At 45.2% G+C, this 25,583-nt stretch overlaps 1 protein-coding gene across 1 annotated transcript in view; it reads left to right on the top strand.

Annotated features, from left to right (window-relative positions):
• Positions 1-25,583, top strand: part of ANKRD17 (ankyrin repeat domain 17) — a 70,426-nt gene that overhangs the window by 39,370 nt on the left and 5,473 nt on the right. The window contains exons 6-29 of the mRNA XM_066549402.1: positions 402-635; positions 1,576-1,670; positions 4,618-4,855; positions 4,999-5,190; positions 5,559-5,668; positions 6,367-6,454; positions 7,010-7,137; positions 7,533-7,676; positions 8,322-8,424; positions 9,925-10,680; positions 15,831-15,979; positions 17,070-17,181; positions 17,309-17,454; positions 18,455-18,597; positions 19,053-19,266; positions 19,625-19,800; positions 20,047-20,209; positions 20,947-21,042; positions 21,237-21,353; positions 21,834-22,005; positions 22,238-22,685; positions 22,771-22,926; positions 23,128-23,277; positions 23,762-25,413. Of these exons, the coding sequence (XP_066405499.1) occupies positions 402-635; positions 1,576-1,670; positions 4,618-4,855; positions 4,999-5,190; positions 5,559-5,668; positions 6,367-6,454; positions 7,010-7,137; positions 7,533-7,676; positions 8,322-8,424; positions 9,925-10,680; positions 15,831-15,979; positions 17,070-17,181; positions 17,309-17,454; positions 18,455-18,597; positions 19,053-19,266; positions 19,625-19,800; positions 20,047-20,209; positions 20,947-21,042; positions 21,237-21,353; positions 21,834-22,005; positions 22,238-22,685; positions 22,771-22,926; positions 23,128-23,277; positions 23,762-25,413 (5,982 nt within the window). The remainder of the gene's footprint in view (positions 1-401; positions 636-1,575; positions 1,671-4,617; positions 4,856-4,998; positions 5,191-5,558; positions 5,669-6,366; positions 6,455-7,009; positions 7,138-7,532; positions 7,677-8,321; positions 8,425-9,924; positions 10,681-15,830; positions 15,980-17,069; positions 17,182-17,308; positions 17,455-18,454; positions 18,598-19,052; positions 19,267-19,624; positions 19,801-20,046; positions 20,210-20,946; positions 21,043-21,236; positions 21,354-21,833; positions 22,006-22,237; positions 22,686-22,770; positions 22,927-23,127; positions 23,278-23,761; positions 25,414-25,583) is intronic.

Here is a 25,583-nt window from a genome sequence, read left to right as displayed (position 1 = left end):
TGTAAAGACTGGGAACATTTTGGAACCAGCCCCTTGCAGGTGTTTAGGACCTGATTTAGAAGCAGCAGTTAATTCTACTCCTGGTTTTGAGCTTTCATTTTACAGCATTGCGTGTTCCTGCTGATTAACAGGAAAATGGATGGGGGTTTGTGACTGGGCTAGAAATGGGAAGAGAGGTGCATCAGTGCAGGCACAAGGAGGTCAGACACTCAGTCTGTCAGCACCAGGCTGCTTGGTGCCACTACTGATTTCCCCCTCCCTACAGTTGTTCATCTGTAGTGTGAAAAGCCCTGTTCCATCAGGTATCCAGCTAGAAGGGAAGGAATGGAGCAGCAGGTGAAGTTCTGGGTGAAGGAAGGCCATCAGGTTGTGTTCCCAACCCCTGTTCTCTCTGGCCCAAGGCAACACAGCCCTGACGTACGCCTGCGCCGGGGGCTACGTGGACGTGGTGAAGGTGCTGCTGGAGTCGGGCGCCAGCATCGAGGAGCACAACGAGAACGGCCACACGCCGCTGATGGAGGCGGGCAGCGCCGGGCACGTGGAGGTGGCCAGGGTGCTGCTGGAGAACGGGGCGGGCATCAACACGCATTCCAACGAGTTCAAGGAGAGCGCCCTGACGCTGGCCTGCTACAAAGGTACTGTGCTGAGTGGGCACAGGGGTCAGGGACAGCGAGGAGTCCGTGGAGTCCTTCAGCCTTGCTGCCCATGGCCAGGGGAATTCAAAGGTGTGAGCACACCCTGTGCTGCTCTTGTCCTGGCTGTGATTCCACTCAGGGCCAGCGTGGATTCCTTCAGCCTTGCTGCCCACCACCTGCGGAATTGAAAGGGTGTGAGAGCACACTGTGCTGCTCTTGTCCTGGCTGTGATACCACACAGCACGCCTGTGCTATGTGCAAAATCATCTGTGTGCAGAGTCTGAGTATCAAGATCTAAAACTTTGGTCTGAGGTATGATTATTTAGAAGATACTCTGTTAAACAAATGAAGAGACAAGGAGCTAATGTGTTAGATTACAGAAAAAGTAAGCTAAACTTTCTGTATTACAGCTGTTTTATGCCAGGTACCTCTGCTTAAATACAGCAGATATTTTGTTTTAAAGGACTGGCACTGGCAAATCACAGAAGGTTTAGGACCTTGCCTTTTAGGTGTCAGTGCTGAGGACAACAGGCCTTTGTTTCCTCCCTTAAAGCATTAGGCAGCAAAATTGCAGCCCCCCAGAAAGGGATGAAGATGTTTAATTAAGAGGCAAAATCTGATCCTACAGGCCAGCAGCTGCTGTTATAGTCACTTAGGACATGTTTTATTAGGCCCTTGCCATTATGGAGTAGTTGATATTGGGAACAGAGGTTCTTGTGTGGCACCTGTGTAGAAGTTGGTCTTAGTCTTTCATGTATATTTTTTACCAGCTACACTGATAAGCACGTAAATGGCAGAGATACAAACACACCTTTCCAGAGTGGACTCTTTATGTGGTATCACAGACATCCATGACCTTCGTTATATGCTTTAGAACACTATGAGTGTTGAAATGCACTTTGTCAAGCAGTTTCCTTCTGTTAACTATTTTTCCACACAGGCCATCTGGAAATGGTGAGGTTTCTGCTGGAAGCTGGTGCAGACCAGGAGCACAAGACAGATGAGATGCACACTGCTCTCATGGAGGCATGCATGGTAAGAGATGTAAGGCTCGAGCAGTGAGGTCTGTGGGCTCTCTTTTCTTGCTGAAGATGGAGAAAGTGGTTCCTTTGAGTTTCCTTCTGGTACAGAATCTAACTGTGATGTTTTGGTTCTCTTGTCTGCTTCATGGGAAGTTAACTTTAGTGTTAAACTGAGAATTATTTTCTTAAATTTTCTTTTTATCCTTCTCTCCAAATAGATTCCTCATGTGTTGGGATTTTCATGGCATTATTAGACTTGTGTAATGTCACTCTGTGAACCCGTGGCTGTAGAGGAGGGCAGTAAATCCCTGTTTTGTCTGCCCTTCCCTGAAACAGCTGCAATGGTTCTAAATCAGCCAGTTGTGTCTGCTGAAAGAAGTTAATGGTTTCAGATGGGGGAATGATTAACAGAAACCATTACACTTCTTGAAAGTTGTTCCAAAGAAAGTCACGTAGGTAAACAGAACTCAAGCTGTCCTTTATCTCACCCTGAAATCTTACTAGAGCAGCCACATGAATATCCTTGGCCATGGCCTTGCAGCCAGTTCCTGGGAGTTGATGGTAAAATGACCTTGTTTAATGTTGCAGTTGCCTTCTCATCAGGATGTTTTTTGTGGTGAAGCTATGGATCAAGCCTTCCTTTCCTTGTCATTCTCTTCTGCCCTTTTAACTCTTCTAATAGACTAAAAAATTTCTATCAGACCCACAGAGATGTTAAGACCTAATTTTTGTTAAAAATTACTGAGCAGTAGGAAAATATTCTTCTCCCTTATTCCTGCAGGAAACTGTTCCTAGGGAGGCAGTTCCACGCTGGTGCTCAGAACTGGCAGATAGTTCAGTCTCATACCTTCAGCTCTGTTGACAACAGAAGGAGCAGCTTTCTCTATCAGTATTTAAAAACCTTGCAGTGTGAAATGAAGCAGAGCAAGGACTTCCATCTCAGCATGTTCTTTGTGCAGAAACAGTTACTGCTCTTCAGTGGCACAAGAAAACTTCCTTCTCTGGAACAGCTTTGAGCTTGAATGTGTGCTCACAGAATTGTCTGTCTGTGGCGTAGCCAGTGCAGGTTTAAACCCTTCTGCAGCCTTGTGGATTCAGGAAGACTGGTGCCTGAGAGTTTTTTCAGACAGCAGTTAATACTGATTTAATGCACAGGAGGTGTTGGACAGTGGCAGTTGCCTTGTGGGAGCAAAAAGCAGGGTGATCTAGTTGGTATTTCCTCTTGCTGAAGGACTGCTGCCCACAGAGCTTCAGCTTTAAAATGCAGCTGATGCTCTTGTGAAGGTTGCTCAGGTGACTTTTCCTGATCCCTTAGCAGTTGGAAGGCTTTTCCTGGCTGTTGTAGGAGAGCTCAGCAGCCCCACCCCACTGCAGGGTTTATTAAAGCATGGATCCAGTTCCCTTGTGTGGTGGGGCTCCAGCAGTTCTCCTGCAGGCTGCTTGGCCCACATAGGAAGCTTTGAAGCAAGCCTGGGTGCTGTGTCGTGCCATCCTCAGCGTGGAGCAGGGGTGAGCAGGTAGCTGTCTTGCCAGAGCCTGATGGATGAGGCACCGTCTCTGCATTTCCCTGAGGAAAGATTCTTTATGGAGGCTTGGAGTTTTTCCCTAAAATAGTACTGTCATTTCATGTAAAAGGTGAATATGTCCTAGTTAATGTCCTAGATATTTTTCCAAGAGGAAGCCGTGCTTTGCTCCCTGGATATCAGAATAAGGTATGAAACACTTGAGAAAATGAAGCGGAAAAATGTCAGATGCAGTTTGGTGTTTTGTCTGGAAAAGAGCTTTTTGGAGTTGTGGTTTCCAGCTTGGCAAGGATGGCTGTGGATGAGATTTGCTGCCTCTTAGGAATTAATCTGAAATCAAGGTGTACTTACCTCATTCAGTGACAACCTTGGGAATGTCTTGTGTTCCTGGTGAGTGGCTGTTTATTTGCTGCAGCCCTCCAGTGTTTTGTTTGTCAGATTTTGGTTCCTTCAAGTTGGAATGGTGGCCATCTCCTCATGGAGAAAACCAGCTTGGAGACTTCTTGCTGTTGTTGGAGCACAGCGACCCAGCCAGGCACTGCTTCTGTCTGAACAAAGCAGCGTGGAATGGCAATTGGATGTGTCACTGTCAGGCCTCCAGTGTAAACATGGAGCTGAAAAGCCACTTCAAATAGTTCCTGACTTTATGGAATACTGAAAATGTGACGGAGATCCTGTGCTGAAGTATTTTGCGAGGAAGAAAGCAAATTTAAGAGCTGCCTTGTGGTAGAAGGGGTTTGATCACAGTGGAGCATGATCACGGTGTCTGGAAAACCCTGCCAGAATGCTGCCAAGGGAAAGCTGTTGCTCGGGTGGGTGGCTCCTGGGATGTGTAAGGAACCCCTGACAAGTGGTCTCATTTTGGCTTTTCACTTGGAGGGAGAAAGTAAGTCTTGACTGTGCTGTTAAATTGAGCATTGAAATAGTTTTGCAGGAGCCATGAGGCAAGTCAGGTCAGTGTGCATAGCTGCTTCTTAAGGAAGGGAGGAAGCAAAATAATCTCACTATTGTTCTTGTGGAGGAGACAAGCTTCTAAAATAGTTGTGAGCTCCCTCTTGACTTTCTGGGCCTTATTTTGGAGTTCCCCCCTGCCCCAAGGAAGTAGATCCCAAACACCTGAACTGGAGTCTGATACGAAGTTGTCCAGTTTGTTGCTTACACCATTGACAGAGAGGTCTGATATGAGGTTCACAGCACATATTTAGTAAAATGTGCTCAGCGTTTCTACAGGAGCTTGTTCAGTAGGAGACCTTATGCTTTATCCAAATACTTAGGGAAAATATTCAGAAAAACTGTTCATTATATTTTTGGACTCATTTTACTCCCTCATGGCTTTTTGTGTATTTTGAGGGAATTTGAGTCTGTGGCAAAACCATAGAGAAAAGCAGTTTTTCCACTTGGTCAGTCTTCTGATCTTATTTTTTTTTGCCTTTCCAGGATGGTCACGTGGAAGTGGCAAGGTTACTCCTGGACAGCGGAGCTCAGGTGAACATGCCTGCGGACTCCTTCGAGTCCCCGCTGACCCTGGCAGCCTGTGGTGGGCACGTGGAGCTGGCAGCTCTGCTGATTGAACGTGGAGCTAACTTGGAAGAGGTCAATGATGAGGGATACACGCCGCTGATGGAGGCAGCTCGGGAAGGCCACGAGGAGATGGTGGCACTGTTACTTGGGCAAGGTAACTGCTGCTCAGCAGGCTGGGGGAGAAGCTCTGAGCTGCTTGGATTTTTGTTTTCTTTGGTTATAAGATGCCTTGTGCATGTGGAGGTGGTTTGTGTGGTGATCCTGCCCTCTGTAACCGGTGTTTTGTGTTGTTTGCAGGAGCAAACATCAACGCTCAGACAGAGGAGACGCAGGAAACCGCATTAACTCTGGCTTGCTGTGGAGGGTTTCTGGAGGTGGCCGATTTTCTCATTAAAGCAGGAGCTGACATAGAACTTGGCTGTTCCACACCTTTGATGGAGGCTGCTCAAGAGGGACATTTGGAGCTGGTCAAATATTTATTAGCTGCAGGTATGGAGTCATTTTGTTAATGCTTTGTAAATGCTTAATCTAAAGAGAAAAATACTTTGTCCGATAGTCATTACATTTTCTTTAGCAGCTTCTTGAACTTGACTGTGAAGGTCTTTGAAGCCCAAAGTAATTTACTGGTTGGACTCTAATTTAGCTTTTGAAGATTGAGTTGATGTAAACTTGTTTGGAGTTAACTTGCGGTTTGTTTTTATTCCTCTTAGAGTACAGTCAGGTTATCAGTTTAATAGATGCTGGATTGGAAGGGGGAAGCTTCATTTGCTGTTCGATCCTGTAAAGATTGTGGAGGCTTGTATGTTTTCTGTAATGCCCATCATAAAGCTTACAGTGTTTTGTCCTTTCTGTTTCAGGGGCTAATGTGCATGCAACAACAGCAACAGGTGACACGGCACTGACGTACGCCTGTGAGAATGGTCACACTGATGTAGCAGATGTCTTACTTCAGGCAGGTGCAGATCTGGTAAGTCATTTACCTTCCTTAAAAAGTGTCAGTAGGATATTAAATGATCAGCATCTGATATTCTTCCTGTTTCTGTGTTCATTGATGAAAATTTGCACGTTCTTTAATGTATTTTGGGCTGTTAGATTACCCCAAAGTACAGAGGTCAGTTACAGTCCTCTGGTGATTGATGTCTAAAGCATTTCCAAGCCATTCAAGGTTGCCTGGACAAGAAAATAGGGAATTTGATTCTTTTGATGTGGTACTCAGCTTCAAATTGTTGAGTTGATTCTGGGTTAGTCCTTGTACCTGCAAATCTGTTCTATTCCTTATGCATCAGATAGTTGGCAGTCTGTTTGGTGTGCTGTAATGGAATTAAGATGATGGAGGTAAACTGGTTTTTCCTTTTCAGTACACCAGTGTGTTATCAAAAAGTGATGTTAAGCATGTCAGAAGATGTCCTGTTTAACGAAAATCCCCCTCATGTGCCTTGAATGCTTTTTGTCCAGAAGTCCCACCTGTGCAGAGACAGGTGGTGAATGGTTCACCTGCATTCAAGATACCTTCAGTTCAAACATTAGCTGAATATTTATGGCTGTGTGAAACAGTACAGAAGGATGTTCCATGTCTAGCATCTTTCCATTCAAAAACTCAGGAGGCTGGCTTGCCTTCTTTCACATGCCACTTTGGATTTTGAAGCCTTTCTTTATCTGCTCTAGGAGCATGAATCAGAAGGTGGAAGAACCCCTCTCATGAAAGCTGCCAGGGCAGGTCATGTTTGCACTGTTCAGTTCTTGATTAGCAAAGGTAAGAATGTGGAATGGTTTGGGTTTTCCTGACATTAGAAATACTTCAAGTTAAGAACATGTCAGAGCTAGTGTAACTTCCTTGGACTTGTTTTAAATGTCCTAGCTCCAGTAGGCAATTGATTCTCCAACTAGGCATGTAATGATTATCTGTGGTTTCTGCTGAGATTAGTGGAACTGCATGTAGTTGTAAAAATAGTGTGTTTCAGTCTGTAATTCCTAGTAAAAGCAGCATTAGTAGGGATCCCTGGGGTCTCCATGCCCCATGGTGCAGCTTTGGAGCACTGTATTTGGCAATTGAACTACAAGTCCCTTTTGGTTTCCAGAGTTTGACTGTAGTTTGCTTGACATTTCAGTACAAACCAGGAATTTCCATTTTCCTTCTCCTGGGCTGATTGTCATGAGTTATCTTGTCCCTACCTTGTATGGAGTAGGACATCTGGCAGGATGGAGTTTTCCCTGTGTAGATTGCAGAGCAGTTAATTGTGTTACATTTGATAGAGGTGCTACCTGTTGAAGTCAGTTTGAGCTGATGTTTGCCCTTGTGTTTGTGCAGGAGCAAACGTGAACAGGACCACAGCGAACAACGATCACACAGTGCTGTCGCTGGCCTGTGCCGGAGGTCACTTGGCGGTGGTGGAGCTACTGCTCGCTCATGGTGCTGATCCTACACACAGACTCAAGGTTTGTCCCTCACCTCACTTGTTTTCCTCTGAAATTCAGGATACCCAGCTGGATTGTCTCCTTTTGTGTTCTGTACAACTCACCCAGCCTGTGATGATTTAAATGGAAGTTTGCACAAGCAGATGTTCTGCTCGTGTATGTGTTGTTGTAGTGCAGGTCTCTTGATCAATCATGAATATGAAGTGCTGATTGTGGAAGGGGAAAAAATTTAAAGTATTATTTATTTATTTTTTTTTAATACTTCATCAAGCCTGTAAGTTTAGATGTGAGCTTGTGGAGATGGAGTATTTACTAGAACAGAAAGCAGTCCCATAGGTAGTGTGTTGTGTGTCCCAAAATGCTGCAGTGCTGTTTTCATGATGCTCTGTTTTAACTGTGTGCTCTCTCCCTCTCAGGATGGATCGACCATGCTGATCGAGGCGGCCAAAGGCGGTCACACCAGCGTGGTTTGTTACCTTCTAGATTACCCAAACAACTTGCTTTCTGCTCCTCCACCTGATGCCACTCAGCTGACCCCACCATCCCATGACCTCAACAGGGTAAGATTCCAGGGCTCATGGTCCGCATGGTTTTTTTTGCACTTGGTTACTCAGGAGTTTAAAGGTGAGAGAAGAGTCAGTCATGTCCTATCATAAACTGTAGGTGAGCACACTTAAAATTACTTAGAGCTGCAAATCTGTTCTATTCCTTACGTATCAGATAGTTGACAGTCTGTTTGGTGTGCTGTAATGGAATTAAGATGATGGAGGTAAACTGATTTTTACTTTTGGGGAAGACTTTTCAATGTTATGATGTAGTGCTCTCATCATTCTTACTGTTCTCTAAGTATGCTGGAAAAAAACACTGAGGGTGGACAAAACCAGTAAGTGCAAAGATCTGCTTAAATGAAACTCAACAGAACTGAATTTATGGTCCATTGTGGCTTGTATTTGCTGTACTACAGTACAGCACTGTACCAGGCTGAGTATAGTTCTGCAAGTAATTTTTTAGGTTAAAAATGCAAAGTATGTGGAGATCACGTGATCTGCAGGTGTTAATTATTGAACTGTGCATATTAAAAACTATATTGAATGTTGTTAGTCACCATTACAGTCTACTTTTCTAACAGATTTTGTTTGCCTTCTGTTGAATTGTAACTAGCACAGAGTATGAGAAAAGTAATCTGTTCGTATCTGATGTTTTAGGCTCCTCGAGTACCAGTGCAGGCGCTGCCCATGGTCGTCCCACCCCAGGAGCCTGACAAACCCCCTGCTAATGTCGCCACAACCCTTCCCATCAGAAACAAAGGTCAGTCCTAGTTCTGCAGCTTATTTTCTAAATATCCTTCCTAGGTAGAAGATAGAGGCTTGCACTTGTAGCAGAGTAGCTCCTATGAAGAGTGTTTATGGATTCAGTCAAGGAAACTGCAATTTTGATTTTTTTTTAATTATTTTTTTAAGGATTTGCTTGTCCACCAAGTCAGTCATCTAAGCCTGTAATCATAAAACATCAAGAAATCTGCCTAAGTAAATATGTTAAAATCTCTAGTCTGACACACTGAATTAATGCAGAATGTTACCCAGAAATCTAGAAATTGGATAATGGAACTTGCAAAACCCATGTTAATCTCCATATCATAGTTGATTTGATAACTTGTGTTTCCTTAGGGTAGTAGTCTGGGAGTGGGTTTGACTAATTGGATTGAAGGCGGAATTTCTTGTGCAGTAAAATCTTTAGTCTGATGTGGCTCAGGTCCTCCTAGGACTAAATTTGCATCTATTTTGCTCTCGCCATTTTGACACTTAATGCTTTCTGTACTTAAGAATTCTCGTCAAAAACCAATTTTTATCAAGCATCAGCAGTAGCAAATACAGGCGTGCATGTCCTAAAATTAATCCTGTGTGTACACTTGTATTGTTCTGGAGATACAGCGAGGATGGCTGGAAGAAACTGGGCACCTCCACTGCCTCAGATCCTGAGTTTTGAGTTGCCTTTCGCCCTTCAAAATTAACCGATTGTTGCTTCTCCACCTGGTATGGCAGAGCATGTCAGCTGTGTTAGTGGGGACTTCTGCATAAAACACCAGTTGGATTAGTCCATCGCTTGTTCTTGCAGGAAGGCTGAAATACTTGCCTTGCCTGGACAGAGAGCTGAGCTTTGACACAGGCAAAATCGTGTCTGCTATGGATAAAACCTAGTGGCTAAAGACACCCTGTTAGGTCCTGCTAAATGTAAATGACAGTCCTGGGTTCTGGCACTCTTTGTCACCTGAGCAGAGCTGGATACCTGGAGTGAAAGGATGCCTAGTTGTAGAGAGCCTAGCACTTGTTAAAGCCTACCAAGTTGGTCGCAAAGCCGGCAGCCTAGTCCCAGTCTTAGAGGTGTTTTTGTGTCCCTTGGGCTGCGCTTTGAGGGCTGTAAACGTTTGTTTATGTCCCAACACCATACCAGACACAGAACACCAAGTAAAGAGGCAGCATATCCTTGCTTTTTGTTCCCAGTTTCCGTGTAGCAGCACTCGGTAGCAGCAGCTCAAGACAATCGCTTCCTTTGGCAAAAGCGTGCCGATTGCTGGAGCAGCCCTGTCACCGTAGCACAGGGCTCTGTGGGGTGCATGTGCACTGGTGTGGCCTGTTAAATTGCAGTCTGACTGCTGGGTACCCGTTGGCAGGTGTCCTTGGAGGGCCTTGGGGACACGCTGACCTCCCACGGGTGCCGTGCCACACAGCGGCCCAGCAGTAGCTCTGTAATGAGGATGCCGTTGGTATGCACTTCCATTGCTTCTGAGGGGGTTTCTTTTTCACACAGCTGCTTCTAAACAAAAGTCCAGCAGTCATTTGCCAACAAACAACCAGGATGTACAGGGTTACATCACCAATCAGTCTCCAGAGAGCATTGTAGAAGAGGCTCAGGGCAAGTTGACAGAGCTGGAGCAGAGGATAAAAGAAGCCATAGAGAAGAACGCTCAGCTGCAGTCCCTGGAATTGGCACACGCCGACCAGCTCACCAAAGAGAAGATTGAGGAGCTGAACAAAACGAGAGAGGAGCAAATTCAGAAGAAACAAAAGATTTTGGAGGAACTGCAGAAAGTGGAGCGAGAGTTACAGCTGAAAACTCAACAGCAGCTAAAAAAGCAATATCTAGAGGTAAAAGCGCAAAGAATTCAGCTTCAGCAGCAGCAGCAGCAGCAGTCTTGCCAGCATCTGGGACTACTGACTCCCGTTGGGGTAGGAGAACAACTCTCAGAGGGAGACTATGCACGATTGCAGCAAGTGGACCCCATCTTGCTCAAAGATGACCCTCAGCAAGCTGCTGCGCAGACGGGTTTTGCACCAGTTCAGCCTCTGGCCATGCCACAAGCTTTGCCTCTGGCAGCAGGTTCCTTACCTCCAGGGTCCATCGCAAATCTTACAGAACTGCAAGGTGTTATAGTTGGACAGCCAGTGCTGGGCCAAGCACAACTAGCAGGGCTGGGGCAAGGAATACTGACAGAAACACAGCAAGGGTTAATGGTAGCCAGCCCTGCTCAGACGCTCAATGACACGCTGGATGACATCATGGCAGGTGGGTTTACATTGTTATGAGCAGGTATAATATTTGCTTTGACCAGTCGAGGGTATGTCCACTTCTTTTTATATGTGTGTGTGTGTTTGTGTATTCCCACGAGCTCTACGGCAAGCACCACTCGTCCTCTGATCCCTGTCTCAAGGAGTTGGGAAAAGTAGCTTTTAACTTTTCAGTTTGCAGGGTGAGCTGAGCCATGCCTGTTGGTCAGGTTGGTATGGTGGAGGGGCATTTTTAACTCGTCATAGTTTGGGGAAGGGTATATTAAAGTTCATGTGGCAGTTCTATTTTGGCCTGATTGTAGCTCAGGAGTAGCACCATGATGGTGCTGGGCAGTGCTTTGGGCTAGCTGAGAGCTGACTTGTAGGAGGCTGAGCAGCTGCAGCACCACAACTAGCCTGTAAAATGTGAGGGACCCATGGGTTATTCTTCAGAATAAGAGCTGCTCCACTTGGCCTTATGTAGTCTACTTATTGGAAGCTTTTATTTCTGCTTGGGAAAAAAAAAAAAGGTGATAATCCTATGACTTTCTGAAACATCTCCTCATAAAAATGGCTGCCAGCAGAAAGCATGTTTAGCCCTACCAAACTCTTGTCATTGCTTCAGAGAATTCTCTGCCCGGTGACATGAATGCTCTAAGGCCTTAAGCAGTAAAACAGGAGAATGAAGCAGTTTTTAAATGCGAGTTGTCACTGCTGTTTTAGTTTACACCTCACTCAGCTGTGCTTCATCTGAACCCTTTCCATGCTAAAGCAGTCATTGAAATACCCCTTAGCTGAACACAGGTGAACTGGTAGGACACAGTCTTAAAAAAAGGTCACTTGATGAAAAGGTACCAGATGCTCTTGGTTAAGCTGATGCACTGTCATTTTTGCAAGTGCTGTCCATCTGAACAAGTCTGCTTTGCAAAGCTGTTAGCATGAGGGATGTGTGCCAGAGGAAGGCAGGTCTCAGAGAAGGTGTTAGCCCAGAGCTGGTCCTACATGTACTGCCAGAGTTTTGGAGCACAGTAGTAGTACAGAGTCGTGGAAGGTGTGGTAACTGATTAAAACTACCAGGTGGTGATTTTTTAAAGCACTTGGAACACCACTTTTGAGGTGAGACACTTGATGAGTGACCTTGTGTCCAGGCAAAGCTTCATTAAAGGTGACAAAAACTTCTTTGCTGGAAATCTCGTGTTAGAATTGAAGCATAGGTGTAAAGATTGGAAGTGGATGAAAACACAAATGTAGGCATGAAAAAATAGATAAAATGACATATAGCACGCACTGACAGTAACAGTTTCTCTCGTGGAAGTGCTGGGGTGCAGGACAACATGAATTTAAAAGCTGGGATGTTTGCTGTTGTTGGTAACTTACAAAGAATCTGTGCAATGCACTTGAGTTGTGTTTAAATGCAAGTTGAACCTGGAGTTAGGACGTTTGGGACCTATGTTTAGCTGCATGTCACATCCTGAGCAGGTGTGATTCCAGGTCACCTGCTGCATACCTGAATGCCTGTTTGTGCCTTTTTGAGCAGTCAGGTATTTCCAGTGGGAATTGGAGGGAATATTCTGGTTCTGCTCAGCCCCACTTGTTAGTAATGCATGCACACATGCAGTTGAGAAGGAAGTCTGAATTAATTTTCTGTCAAGTGCCTGTGATTATAGGGTGTTTTTTTTTAGCAAGAACAGACACAGGCCTGAGTACAGAGCTTCAGTGCTAGCCTGTAGTGAGTCCACAAATCACAGTTTAAAATGTGGAGCTGAAATGGGCTCAGTGTAGCACACAACATTTAAGTAGCCACTAAATATTTGGTTAATAACTCCATGTACTGCTTTAAAAGACGCTTCTAGAGTATTCTTAGAGATGTAAATTCTTGTTTCAGAGATGCCTTGAGTTTAGTTCCATTGCAGAGCTGTGTTTGCAGCACCAGTTGCAGAAACAAAGCTTCACCTTGGCTGTGCAAACTTGATTTAATGTGCAGCTCTGTGCTTTATTAGTTGAAAACAATGGCTAAGTAGTAAATAATAGTTAATTTTTTCCTTTGGGCTCCTTTATGATCCTGCTGGAGTTGAGGACAAGCAAAAGGTTTGCTCTTGAGCTTCAGATGTCAGGCAAGTTTTTTGCTTGCTGTGAGGCTCATAAAAAGTAGTATTTTTTAGGGTTAGTTGGGTAAGGCTTGTATGGAAACATTGCATCTGTTAAGTGGTGTGGTAAAGATCTCGGGAGAAAAATCACCTTGTTTTTAATAGCAAGCCTTTTACAAAGTAGGAACCATTCCAAGGATTGTGTCCAGTCACGGAGCTTTGCAAAGAACTTCAGGAATCTTGAAGCTCTTGCTAAAATGCATTCCTGGAAGCTACCTTGTGGGTTGAGTCAGTTGGAAATGCAGCTGTTTGAATTAAAACATTAGAAAGCAAGCTGTAAGCTTTTCACAGAGACTCAATACCGAAAAAAAAAACCAAACAGTAGAGTGCCAGCATCCCAGGAAAATCAGGTTGTGTCCCACTTGGGGCCTGAGCAGGAGAGGTGGTTTCACATGGGGTTGGCCTGCCTTAGGCTGCCTTGCACATTGTTAACTAATAACCACCAGGACTGCAGGTGTGCAGTGGTTCTCAGGCTCCATCCAAGGAGCCCTTCTTGCACAGCAGCAGCCCAGTGTTGGTGCTGGAATTCAGAACATAACCTGCACTGTTACAGTCCAAGGCATGTTCTGCATCTCAAGTGCTCTAGAGTGATTTTAATCCTGTGTGGCACCAACATGGTTTGTGATAACTGAGGTACTACAGAGGAATTGGGGGTAGAGAAGGAACTGATGTGGAACAAGCCTGTAGAGCTGGCTTGAAACCAGCTGGAAAAGGCTGATGTCTCGTACATTTCTTGTAAAGTATTTTTTTATTCCGTCCCTCATCTTGCCTCATTGCTGTGTAATGTGGAACAGTTTTTATCTGTCTGCTGTTGACAGTGCGGGAGACAAGGAATCAGTGCATAAGACCAATGCTGTGCTCACAACAGGACAGCACTTGTGGGACATGTGATGGCCACATGAGGAGAAGTGAGATTACAAGGGCATGTCACTCTGGTGAGGCCAGTGGGCATGGGGGAGGAGGTAGCTGCTCTGAGGGTGTCCTCTCTTCATCCAAGCTAAGAGAGAGTTGAGGTATGGACAGAAGAAAATCAGGATGAAGAGCAGGTCTGTTCCAAATATCAGTAAGCACAAAACTGATTGTCTTGCTAGCCCAGCAAATGTCCAGGACTGGAACTGGAGTAGTCAAATGGTGCTTGGTGATGTCTTCTGACCAAGAAGCTTGATGAAGGTGTAGGTGCTCCTATACCAAGTCTTGTATATACTAAATATTCCAATAGTGACCTAACTTGGAAGACTTGGTTATCCCAGGCATGAAATAAGGATGTTTCCACGGTGAGGTACAGACTTGAGTTCACTTTGCCACTAGGCCATTAGAGTAGGGCAAGGAGCAGAGTGCAGAGATAAATATTTGTGTCAGTGTGTTTAGCATGTAGAATCAAGTTGGTTACTCCTCTCAGTGCTCCAGACTGCTCTGAAAACCTTTTGGGTTATTGAAAACTTTGAATATTTTAGGTTGGGCACCATAAAAATTCTGTTCTAATCACCCTTGGCGTGTTCATTAGAAATTTGAACTCCTCTCAGGTGATGTTGAAATAAATATTATCAAAGTGATTACCCATAAAAGTGGATATTGTGTCCAATGAACTGTGCTGTAGGTATCTGAACTAAATTTGTGAATTATTGCTGGAGCACGTCTTTCTTTTTTTGGGTTGGTTTGTTTTGTATTTTGGGGGTGAGGGGGGCAGTAATTGGGGGTTTTTGTTGTTTCTTCTCCCCTTGCTACAAATGTAAAAAGTAGACTTTATCTGAACTGAGACCTTCTTAACTGACTTGATTTTTTTTTTTTTTTGCCTGAGAATTTACTAATGTCTCCTGTAATAGTGAAGATGCTTCCCAGTCTCCGTTTTGGGATTTGAGCAGGAATTCTTAGAAGCTGTTTAAAACATGTGCAGTTTTTGACCTTATGTCAAAACATTTTGGCACATCTTCAGTATGTTAATTTTAATCCATACCTTAGTGTGATTTGTGAGATAACTTTTCAAAAGGCACTCAAAGATCTAGATCAAGGGGCTTGGAATTCTGAATTCTGACTTTGGTAGGAAATTTTGTGTAGGAAGTCCAGAAATTAAATTAGTTCTGGGTGTAAAATACAGCTGCCTTGCAGAGGTGGGAGCACACAACTGGGCCTGTTAGGATACAGGTTTTGTGGCATCAGTTGGAAACTGTTCCATTTTGCAGTTTATACTGCTTTTGTCAGCTGGACAGAAGTGTGTGGTGCTTCACCTTCTTCTTTGCTGTTACACCTGAGAAGCAGCTGGAGAAACACTGGAGAAGTGACAGGGAAAAAACAGTGAGTTCTTCTGAGGAAAAGTAGGAAGAAGGGTCTTGAGGTTTGCTGTGTACTCCTGAACGTGCCATGCACAGAATGAACCTTGGGAAGCATGGCAGTCGGTGCTATCTGTGTCGTGTCCATACACTGTTATCCCTGTCACTGGTGTTACCTTTGCTTACCTAACACCTGGACCAAACTCTCTGCAGCCTGCTGTTCCAAAGCTTCCACTTCCCTGGTTTCAGCAAATTCTGCCATGTGAGCATCCTGCCCTCTTGCTTTTTTGTTATGTTTATGGAGGGGTGGGGTGAAGGCTGACCAGACTTCTACATGAAAACATTTAAACTGTTTTAAGAAAAATTGCGTAGGTACCCGTTGGTTGGACTTGGTCTGCAGCCCTGCTTCCAAAGGTATGGAGCTCCAGGTCCAAATTACGGCTGATTTGTTGTAGGAAAGATCTTTGGGTTTAAAAAAAAAAAACAAAAAACTTTTGGTGGGCTTTTAGAATACATGTCAGTCTCATACTTAACTCTTTCTTTGATTGAATGCAGTAAACCTTTTTCATAGTTCAAATTCTGAGAGTTAAAGTATCAAAGGTTGAGCTCAATGTGTAGAATACATATATTTGTGGAAAACAACAGTTTTTGAGGAGTTCCATCTGTTGGTGGGAATTCATCCCGCTGTCCCTTTATTGTCACATTACATTGGGAAGTGTTTTGCTTTGACTTAGTGTGGTTCTTCTGTCCAACAGCAGTGAGTGGAAGAGCATCTGCAATGTCAAACACTCCTACCCACAGCATTGCAACCTCAGTGTCCCAACCTCAGACACCGACTCCGAGTCCCATCATTTCTCCTTCAGCTATGCTACCCATCTACCCTGCTATAGACATCGATGCCCAGGTGAGCCTGCCACTCCCACAGATGCACCAAGCCGCTTTTTCCTGCATCCTGAATAATTCACTGGTGGCAAACAGCTCTGCTGTATAATGGATTTGGCTCTGGGGACTGGATTTGCTGCTTTTGGAAAGGCAGAGCAACGCCCCTGAGAGTCACAACCCACTTTCCTCTGTGCTCACACTGAACAAAAAAAAGGTCTCTGAATGACTAAACACTTGCATTTCTTATTCCTTTGTTGTCAGTGGCATGAGAAACAGCAGAGTTGCCTACTGACAGAAATTGAATGTTTTCTGGCCTGGTATCCTAAGACAAAAATAATCCTTAAAGCATTGCACACAGAGTTTTTGGTTGTGCTTCCAAGTTGTTTGCCAGAGATCATGGATGTATGCAAGTCTTGAAAGTAATAATTGCTGTGATTTTTTTTTTTAGCAAGAGGAAATAATTCAAGCTCTCGTTTCCACTAAGGGAAAGGCTTTTCTGTATGAAAATAACTGTTAAAAAGGCAACTTTATTTTGACTTGGAGCTAGCTAGCCATCAGCAAAAAGCATACACATACTAACTGGCATATATCTATGCACAGCTCTGGGCTATACATAACGTGACTGAGAATGGGCAGCGTGGAGCAGAGCAAAGGCATGAGATCATTGGGGAGAAAAGGAGAGAAAGTTCTGGAAACTCAGCCCTTGCTACTTAGTTGCTTGTGGCACTTGGCTTGGATTGTGCCCTGATAAAGCCTTTGGCTGGAGTGCCAAGCATTAAAGACAGAATTCTTACCTTCATTATACCATGTAAAGGTCACAGTCAAGCAGTGGTAAAGAAGTTAATCTGGTTAGCAGAGTACAGATGAGAGCTCAGTTCTTGAAGAATCTCAGTTCTTGTCAGGATTTCTTCTTAAACCTCCCAGCAGAGCTGCCTTGAGAGGTAGAATCCTGTCATGAACTTGCACACAGCTGTCAAGGGGTGCATCCATAAACATGCTCTTAGCTTATGGAAGCTTTTCCTTTGGCATGGGTACAGTTATGTTTTGGCTATAACAGGGGCTGTACTTGAAAAAGCAAGTATTTATCTTGTGTGTATGTCTGTTTGGTTTAGACTGAGAGTAACCATGACACAGCCTTGACGCTGGCTTGTGCTGGTGGCCATGAAGAACTGGTACAAACCCTGCTGGAGAGAGGAGCTAACATTGAGCACAGGGACAAGAAGGGTGGGTGTCTCACCATGGCAGTATGAACCCTGTCTGCTTTGCCTGTGTGTCCCACTAAATAAATCCCCAGTAAACCTTCAGGCTTGCTCTTCTGGTGCTGTAACTCGTGTCATGTTTTCTGTTTCAGGGTTTACTCCGCTCATTTTGGCTGCTACAGCTGGCCATGTGGGGGTTGTGGAAATCTTACTGGATAATGGAGCTGATATTGAAGCCCAGTCTGAGAGAACCAAGGACACTCCCTTGTCTTTGGCTTGTTCAGGAGGGAGGCAAGAGGTGAAGTAAACCTTACATCTTGAGATGCAGTGTGTGAATGACATACTGTGTCAGTACAGTACAAGAATCTTCCAGAAAAGATAGTCACACAGGATGCGTGTTTAAAAAATGGGCAAAGAGCTTCACATTTTCCAATTTACACGTTACCACGTGTCTCATCTAGACTCTTTTTCTCTTTTGATAACTGGACTGGTGCTGTGCAGGTGTCCTCATGAGTGCAGTCATTAGTGCCCCATTACGGGACTTTTATCAGCATAATTAAATGTAGATATGAAAGTGACCGCTATCATGAGTATTCTTGCTGAGAATCAGGAGTTAGACACAAATGGGTTACATATATGAGCATTATAGTTTTTGAAGGAAGAAATTGGAAAAAGCTGGGCTTTGGGTGGCAGAGATGATGTCAGAACACCCTCCTGCCCAAATTTTGGGTTTGACAGTGTATTTGTTCTGTGATTTCATGGGAAAACATTCTGATTGAGAATTGTGCAGGTCTGATCTAAACTTTTTTAATGCTTAAAACCTGAAAGTGAAGCAAATGTAATATTGCACTGGAAGTGACACCATGGGTTTTCACCTCAGTGTACACTGTGATTTTAAGTTGCTAGACAGTTCAGTTTCTGGTCATGTCCTCTGCAGGAGAGGACAAAAAGCAGGAGTACTTTGTACTCCATATTGAAACTAAATCTCTGGGTCTGGCACGCTTTAAAGATGGCTGAAATAATCATGAGGAGATCTGCTTTTTCTTACTCTGCTGTTGAATTTGGTAGATTCATGAGCAGCCATGATAGATTTTTTTTTTTTAAAAGAAAGTTTTACAGTGGCTTTGGGGACACAAGTGTGGCCTCATGAAGGCAAGGGGTATAGCAAAGCAACTGATTAAAGCGCCTGTCTTACCATTGACATCTTCCAACAGAACATTTAGGTCTAAAAAGCATTTGTGTTGGCTAGATTTGCAAGTTTGGGAGCAAACCAGATCTTGTGTGTTGAAACACTGCAGGTGGTGGAGTTGCTGCTAGCTCGAGGGGCAAACAAGGAGCACAGGAATGTGTCTGATTACACACCTTTGAGCCTCGCCGCCTCGGGTGGCTACGTGAACATTATCAAGATTCTGCTGAATGCTGGGGCAGAAATCAATTCCAGGCAAGTTCCTTTCACAGCCCTTATCTCGTGTGCTTGGTTGTGAGTTATGTGAGGAAAGTGTGTGTGTTTTCCCTGTGTAGTTTTCTCTGTGTATGTGCATTTATGCCATGCTTTTGCATCTGTTGGGAGGTAGAAAACATCTCACATGTGAGCTGCAGGGGTACAAGGAAAGGGCCAAGCAGAGGCTGTAAGTCATAAGCACACCTCATAAGAGATGCCCTTCAATTTGAAGCCATCAGAAAGTAAAAGTGGAGTCTCTAAAGTAGAAACTCTTGTCGTAAACCATACTTGCTGTGGAGAACCATTTGTAGGTTCAGTAGAAGTTGGTATGCAGCTGATTTTTCAGTGTGTGAATTCTCTGCCTCCATTAGTTTATTATAGTCACATTTCTGAAATGACCTTTAAAACAGTTGTGGTTCTTCTCTTTCTCTTTCTTTCTCTTTCTTCTCTTTCAGAACTGGTAGCAAATTGGGCATTTCTCCCTTGATGCTGGCAGCCATGAATGGGCACACTGCTGCTGTCAAGCTGTTACTGGACATGGGCTCTGATATAAACGCCCAGATTGAGACCAACAGGAATACAGCTCTGACGCTTGCCTGTTTCCAGGGAAGAACTGAGGTGGTCAGCCTGCTGCTTGATAGAAAAGCTAACGTGGAGCACAGAGCCAAGGTAAAGAGCAAACAGCTGGAGGGGGCTCCAGAAAGGAGGTGCTTGTAAGTCATGGTGTCTGCATTGGTACTTGATTTTCTTGCCTTTGTGCAAGTCAACTTCTCTAGTTCAGTTCTCCAGTCCAGTTAACTGAACTGAACCAGATATCATATAGAAAAAAAAAAGGCTACATTTAAGGGGTAAGATTTTGGTGGTTGCAAAGCTCATCAAAAAATGTGTTTCTTCAAATGAGTGTTGATTCATCTTGTGGTGCTTACAAGCATAAGGACAGTAACCCATGGTGTTTGTGAGTCAGATAAACAGTGTTTCAGGTAAGCCACTCTCCCCCCCACTAATGGCTTCTGTCTGCTTGTCCCAGACTGGTCTCACTCCGTTGATGGAAGCAGCCTCTGGGGGATACGCAGAGGTGGGCAGGGTCCTGCTGGACAAAGGTGCAGATGTCAACGCTCCCCCAGTCCCTTCATCCAGAGACACAGCTTTAACCATTGCAGCAGACAAGGGGCACTACAAGTTCTGTGAGCTCCTCATTAGCAGGTATGGTGTTGGTATGTGAGTAGCTTCAAGGGAAACCTGGCTGTGTTTAGGCTCCATTGTCCCCATGTACAATCATATTTCCAAATAGCCAGCAGGGGGTCAGGAAATGGGAAAGGTTCTGCGTGTCTGTTGACTGCTATCACATAATTTAATTTATCCCAAGGACTCAAATGAAGTTCTTGTTGGGGTCAGAGTGCTTCCTGTTGCCTAAATACAGGGTTTTGATGGCATGTGTTTGGTTTGTAGGGGAGCTCACATCGATGTGCGGAACAAGAAGGGTAATACTCCCCTGTGGCTGGCAGCAAATGGGGGGCATCTTGATGTGGTCCAGCTGCTGGTCCAGGCTGGAGCTGACGTGGATGCAGCTGATAACAGGAAAATAACTCCTCTCATGGCAGCCTTCCGAAAGGTAGGTGGTGGAGTTCAGCTTGGCTCTTAGCTAGCATTGGCCTGTTCATCCCTACATAGCTGTTAGAAATAGAACATACTGACAGAAGCTACATATTTAATAATATATCTCAGTTAATTTGAATATTTGGCATTGAAGCTTCAGAAACAGGTACATGTGTCACCTGTGTAATGCCTGTGTTCAATTCTAATTGCAATTTGCTTTATAGGCAATGTAGTGAGTCTGGTTTTCGTGTGTGTGAGGGGTGAAATTTGCAGTGTTTCTGTGTGATAGAAGTGGGGGGAAATAGGATTGGTTCCTTAAGCAAGAGAGGGTGAGGACTTTCGTCAAAAAAAGTGCAGTTCAGCCTGATTTGAGTCTACAGATGATTTCTGTTAGTAAGGGAGTGTAGTTGAGGTGTTGCAGTACTGGAAAAATTGCAGATGACTGTAGAAGCCCGTAGCTGTTAAGCTGTTAGAGATGGGCATCTGAAAACTGCCCTAAAAAGGCAGAAGTTTTTCAAGTACTTCTGGAATAAGGGCAGCCTGATGAGAGGTCATTACTTGCCTTCTCTGATGGCAGAAATGTGCCTCACTAGTTCAGAAGGTGAGAAAGATCTCAGAAAAAGCATTGAGAGTTTCATGTGGTGAGGAGTTGGAAATGAATATTTTGCAAGGAGTGCTGGGCTGAAGTGTTTCTCAGTAAGCCAGAGGCAGCTGGTCTGATGGAAAGGGCTGTCCTTGCACTGTGTTTTGCAGGGCCATGTGAAAGTGGTGCGTTACCTGGTGAAAGAGGTGAACCAGTTCCCCTCAGACTCGGAGTGCATGAGATACATTGCAACCATCACTGATAAGGTAAGCTGGGGGCAAGGAAACATTTGACAAGGAACAGTACTTTGTCTCAGTCTCAGAGACAGTGATCTGACCTGTCTTCAGCGCATTGGCCACCAGCTTTCAGCCACAGCATGAGTCCCATTGGAATTTTTCGGGAAAAGCAGCAGGAAATGAGAACACTGGCACTTTGTTCTCAATGCACTTTGTCATTTCAGGAGATGCTGAAGAAGTGCCACCTGTGCATGGAGTCAATTGTTCAAGCCAAAGATAGGCAGGCTGCAGAGGCCAACAAAAATGCAAGCATTCTTCTAGAGGAACTGGACTTGGAGAAGGCAAGTGCAAAGAGTTGCAGCTGGGAATATTTCTCTCTTAAAATTCCTATTTCATGTTCCTTCAAGATGATAAGGTCAGTAAAAGTAGTTATTGGGATACAGGAGTGTGTGTAATGACCATAATTGGAGTGTCCAGAGCTGAGCATCTTGCTGTTCAGGTCATCTTTGGACTTTGCTGTTATTCAGAGACATTGGATCAGGAAATGCCAATATAACTATTTCTCTGTACCAAAAGAAGGATTTCTGAATGTGATTTGTCAAAAAAAAAAAAAGAATGTGGCATTTTCTAGTCACACTCATATGGATTTTAGGTCTAAACCAAATTTGGTGTCCTAAATAGTAAAAGAATTAACTAATTTACTAAAAGCCGTGGTACTGTAGTAGAAATAAAACAGAAAAATCAAAGGAAATAAAAAGCATTTGGATTTCTTGAAATGCATGGGACATCTTGTAATGCTGTTCCATGTGCTTAACTTGTAGTTAAGGGAAGAAAGCAGGAGACTGGCTCTGGCTGCCAAAAGAGAGAAGAGAAAAGAGAAAAGGAGGAAGAAAAAAGAAGAACAAAGACGAAAACTAGAAGAAATAGAAGCAAAAAATAAAGAGAATTTCGAACTCCAAGCTGCTCAGGAGAAGGAGAAGTTAAAAGCTGAAGGTGATTACTGCAATTATTCCAAGAAAAGAATGAAATTTGGTATGAGCTGGTATGACATCTGTAATAGATTTATGGATGTCTCATAGTCAATGGTTTTGGGTGTTTCTTGGAGCTTTGCAAAAAAGTTAGTCCTAAAGGTTTTTGATAGGACAGGCGTGATTTGGAAAGCAAAACACTCAGGTTTCCTCAAACCAGTTAAGTTACTCCTGCTTTTTCTTTCCTCTTGTATTAGATGATCCCGAGGTCCCAATGGAGCCTCCCAGTGCTACCACCACCACCACCATAGGTATATCTGCAACCTGGACAACGTTAGCAGGCTCTCACGGGAAGAGGAATAACACCATCACCACCACGAGCTCAAAGAGGAAAAACAGGAAAAACAAAGTAACCCCTGATAACGTTCAGATTATATTTGATGATCAGCTTCCCATTTCCTATAGCCAGCCTGAGAAGGTGAATGGGGAATCCAAGAGCAGCAGCACTAGTGAGAGTGGTGACAGTGACAATATGAGGATCTCCAGCTGCAGCGATGAGAGCAGCAATAGCAACAGCAGCCACAAGAGTGACAATCATTCCTCCACAGCTGTCACCAACACACAGAGCAACAAAAAGCAACCGTCGGTGCTCGTCACTTGTCCAAAGGATGAGAGGAAAGCAGTGCCTGGCAAGTCATCCATCAAGTGAGTTCATGTGACCACAAATGCTAAGTGCAAGTCATCCTTTTTTTCTCCCCCACATAATGGTAGCATTTAATTTCTTTTGCAGGTTGTCTGAAGTTATTAATGAAGTGACAAGTAATTCCTTGTCTACTTGCACAAAATCCGCTCCTTCTCCCCTTTCTTCTCCAAATGGAAAGCTAACCATTGCTAGTCCTAAACGTGGTCAGAAAAGGGAAGAAGGCTGGAAGGAAGTCGTGAGAAGGTAAGCAAAATAATTCCCCTAATTCCATTTGGTGCTGTCTTTGTGTGGCCTTCCTTGGAGTTACTGAATGGCCTTCTTAGTGGGTTTGAGCTGCTGCTGCCTAAGTTGAATTAGAAAATACAGTGTTCTTTTGACCAGCTTGCCCACAGCTTCTTGCTCTGCAAGTGTTTCCTACTTAATACTGTTTCTCTTTTTGTGTAGATCCAAGAAGGTTTCTGTCCCATCAACTGTGATTTCCAGAGTTATTGGCAGAGGAGGGTGTAACATCAACGCGATCCGGGAGTGCACGGGAGCACACATAGACATTGACAAACAAAAGGATAAAACTGGAGACCGAATCATCACCATAAGGTGGGTGAGCAAGATCCTGCATTGGCTCTGTCCTGTGGGTATTTTCTCCTTTTAGAAAGTTGGTCTGCATAGGAAAATTAAAGGCTTGATCTGGTTGTTCCTTGGAAGATCCCTTGAAAGCAGGGAAGATGAAAGGAGTGGGGAAACAGTACAAGCACCAGCAGGTACACAAGACGGCTTGTGAGAAAATAAACGTTGGGATTCTGTGTTTGGGCTTGTTAATACATGGTGAAATATGAAAGAATATTTAGGGAAGCAAATATTTTAACCATTTGATTTTTTTTTGGGATTTGGAGTATTAAACTTTTATTTCTTGAGTAATTGTCTGCAGCAGGACTGTGCTAGGTTCAATTTTTGAACAGAGAGTTATTTTCCTGTTTGTGTTAGGGTGATAGAAGACAGGCTGGATCCTGTGTGGGAGGGCTTTGGGTATAATGTGTGTAAATGCTTTGGATACACTTTTCCCTGTCCTTCCTTTCTGTAGGGGTGGCACAGAATCAACCAGACAGGCCACGCAGTTGATCAATGCTCTGATTAAGGATCCAGACAAGGAAATCGATGAACTTATTCCAAAGAACCGTTTGAAAAGCTCAACTGTAAATTCCAAGATAGGGTCCTCGACACCTGCCACCACTACAGCTGCTAACAGTTCTCTCGTGGGCATCAAAGTGACCACCGTAGCTGCTTCGTCGACATCTCAGACGGCCTCCGCACTCACTGTGCCTGCAATCTCCTCGGCATCCACTCACAAGAGCATCAAGAACCCCGTGAACAACGTGCGGCCCGGTTTCCAGGTCTCCCTCCCGCTGGCGTATCCTCCTCCGCAGTTTGCACACGCGCTCCTGGCCGCTCAGACCTTCCAGCAGATCCGTCCCCCGCGGCTGCCCATGACGCACTTCGGAGGCACCTTCCCGCCGGCCCAGTCCACGTGGGGCCCGTTCCCCGTCAGGCCACTGAGCCCCGCCCGTGCAACCAACTCGCCCAAACCTCACATGGTGCCTCGCCACAGCAGCCAGAGCGGCGGCGGCGCTCAGGCCAACGCAGCGAGTTCTTTGACGACGAGCCCCACGGCCACGACGACTTCAGTGGCTTCTACTGTGCCTGGATCTTCAGCGAGCGGCAACCCGAGCTCCCCCTCGGTGAGGAGGCAGCTGTTCGTCACCGTGGTGAAGACATCCAACGCCACCACCACCACCGTGACGACCACGGCGAGCAACACGAGCACGGCGCCCACCAACACCACGTATCCGACTCCTACTGCCAAAGAACACTACCCTGCATCCTCCCCCTCATCTCCCTCTCCTCCTGCGCAGCCAGCGGGCGTCTCCAGGAGCAGTCCTCCTGACTGCGCCACGGCCGCCTCTCCCAACAAAGGCGCACCTCCGTCCGAGCCGGACGCGGGGAGCCCGCCCGCCGTGGATGCGGGCGGCTCAACCGGCAGCAGGCAGCCCAATCCCGGGACTGGCAGCTCCTCCGTGCATCCTGCTCATCAGCAGCCCCCGGGAGCTCCTCTGCCAGAGGCCAGGCCCCCTCTCCAGCAACCTCAGGTTCCCGCACCAGATCCTCGCATGGTCGTGCCTCCGAGTTTAGCGGCGACGAGCTCATCCACTCCGGCAGTCGGTGCGAGCGGCACTCCCATGACCTACCCCGTGTCCCAGCCAGCCATGGGCTCAGCTCAGTCCGCAGCCAAGATGGAAACCCCAGCCATCAGACCACCTGTCCACAGCGCTGGCAGCGTCCCCAAGAATCCAGCTCCCGTGCAGAACTCCCCCGTCGCAGTCCTCAACGTTAACCACATCAAAAGGCCCCACAGCGTTCCTTCTTCAGTGCAGCTTCCTTCTACCTTAAGTACACAAAGTGCTTCTCAGAATTCGGCCCACGCGGCGAACAAGCCCATGGGGAACAACTTCAGTGCTACCCTGCCTTTCGGGCCCTTTAGTACGTTGTTCGAGAACAGCCCCACGTCTGCTCATGCCTTCTGGGGCGGCTCCGTTGTTTCCTCTCAGTCAACACCGGAGTCCATGCTCTCAGCTAAGTCCTCGTTTTTGCCAAATTCAGATCCGTTACATCAGTCTGATACTTCCAAAGCCCCAGGTTTTAGGCCACCGTTACAGAGGCCAGCTCCAAGTCCCTCAGGTAAGCCTCTGGCATGTGTCCATTCCATAGTAATACAGTTCATTCTTGTGTTGTTTAAGTCAAGTGGAGTTCATTTTAAGTGCCCTGTCAAATCTAGTAACTGTTTGGCAGTTGATGGGCTTGATATAAGAGGGTTTTTGCCATTCCAGTCTGTTCCTCTCCCAATAAAT

The sequence above is a fragment of the Molothrus aeneus genome, chromosome 4, assembly GCF_037042795.1.
Source record: "Molothrus aeneus isolate 106 chromosome 4, BPBGC_Maene_1.0, whole genome shotgun sequence".
Classification (NCBI taxonomy): domain Eukaryota; kingdom Metazoa; phylum Chordata; class Aves; order Passeriformes; family Icteridae; genus Molothrus; species Molothrus aeneus.
This window is presented reverse-complemented; position numbering and strand designations above follow the sequence as displayed.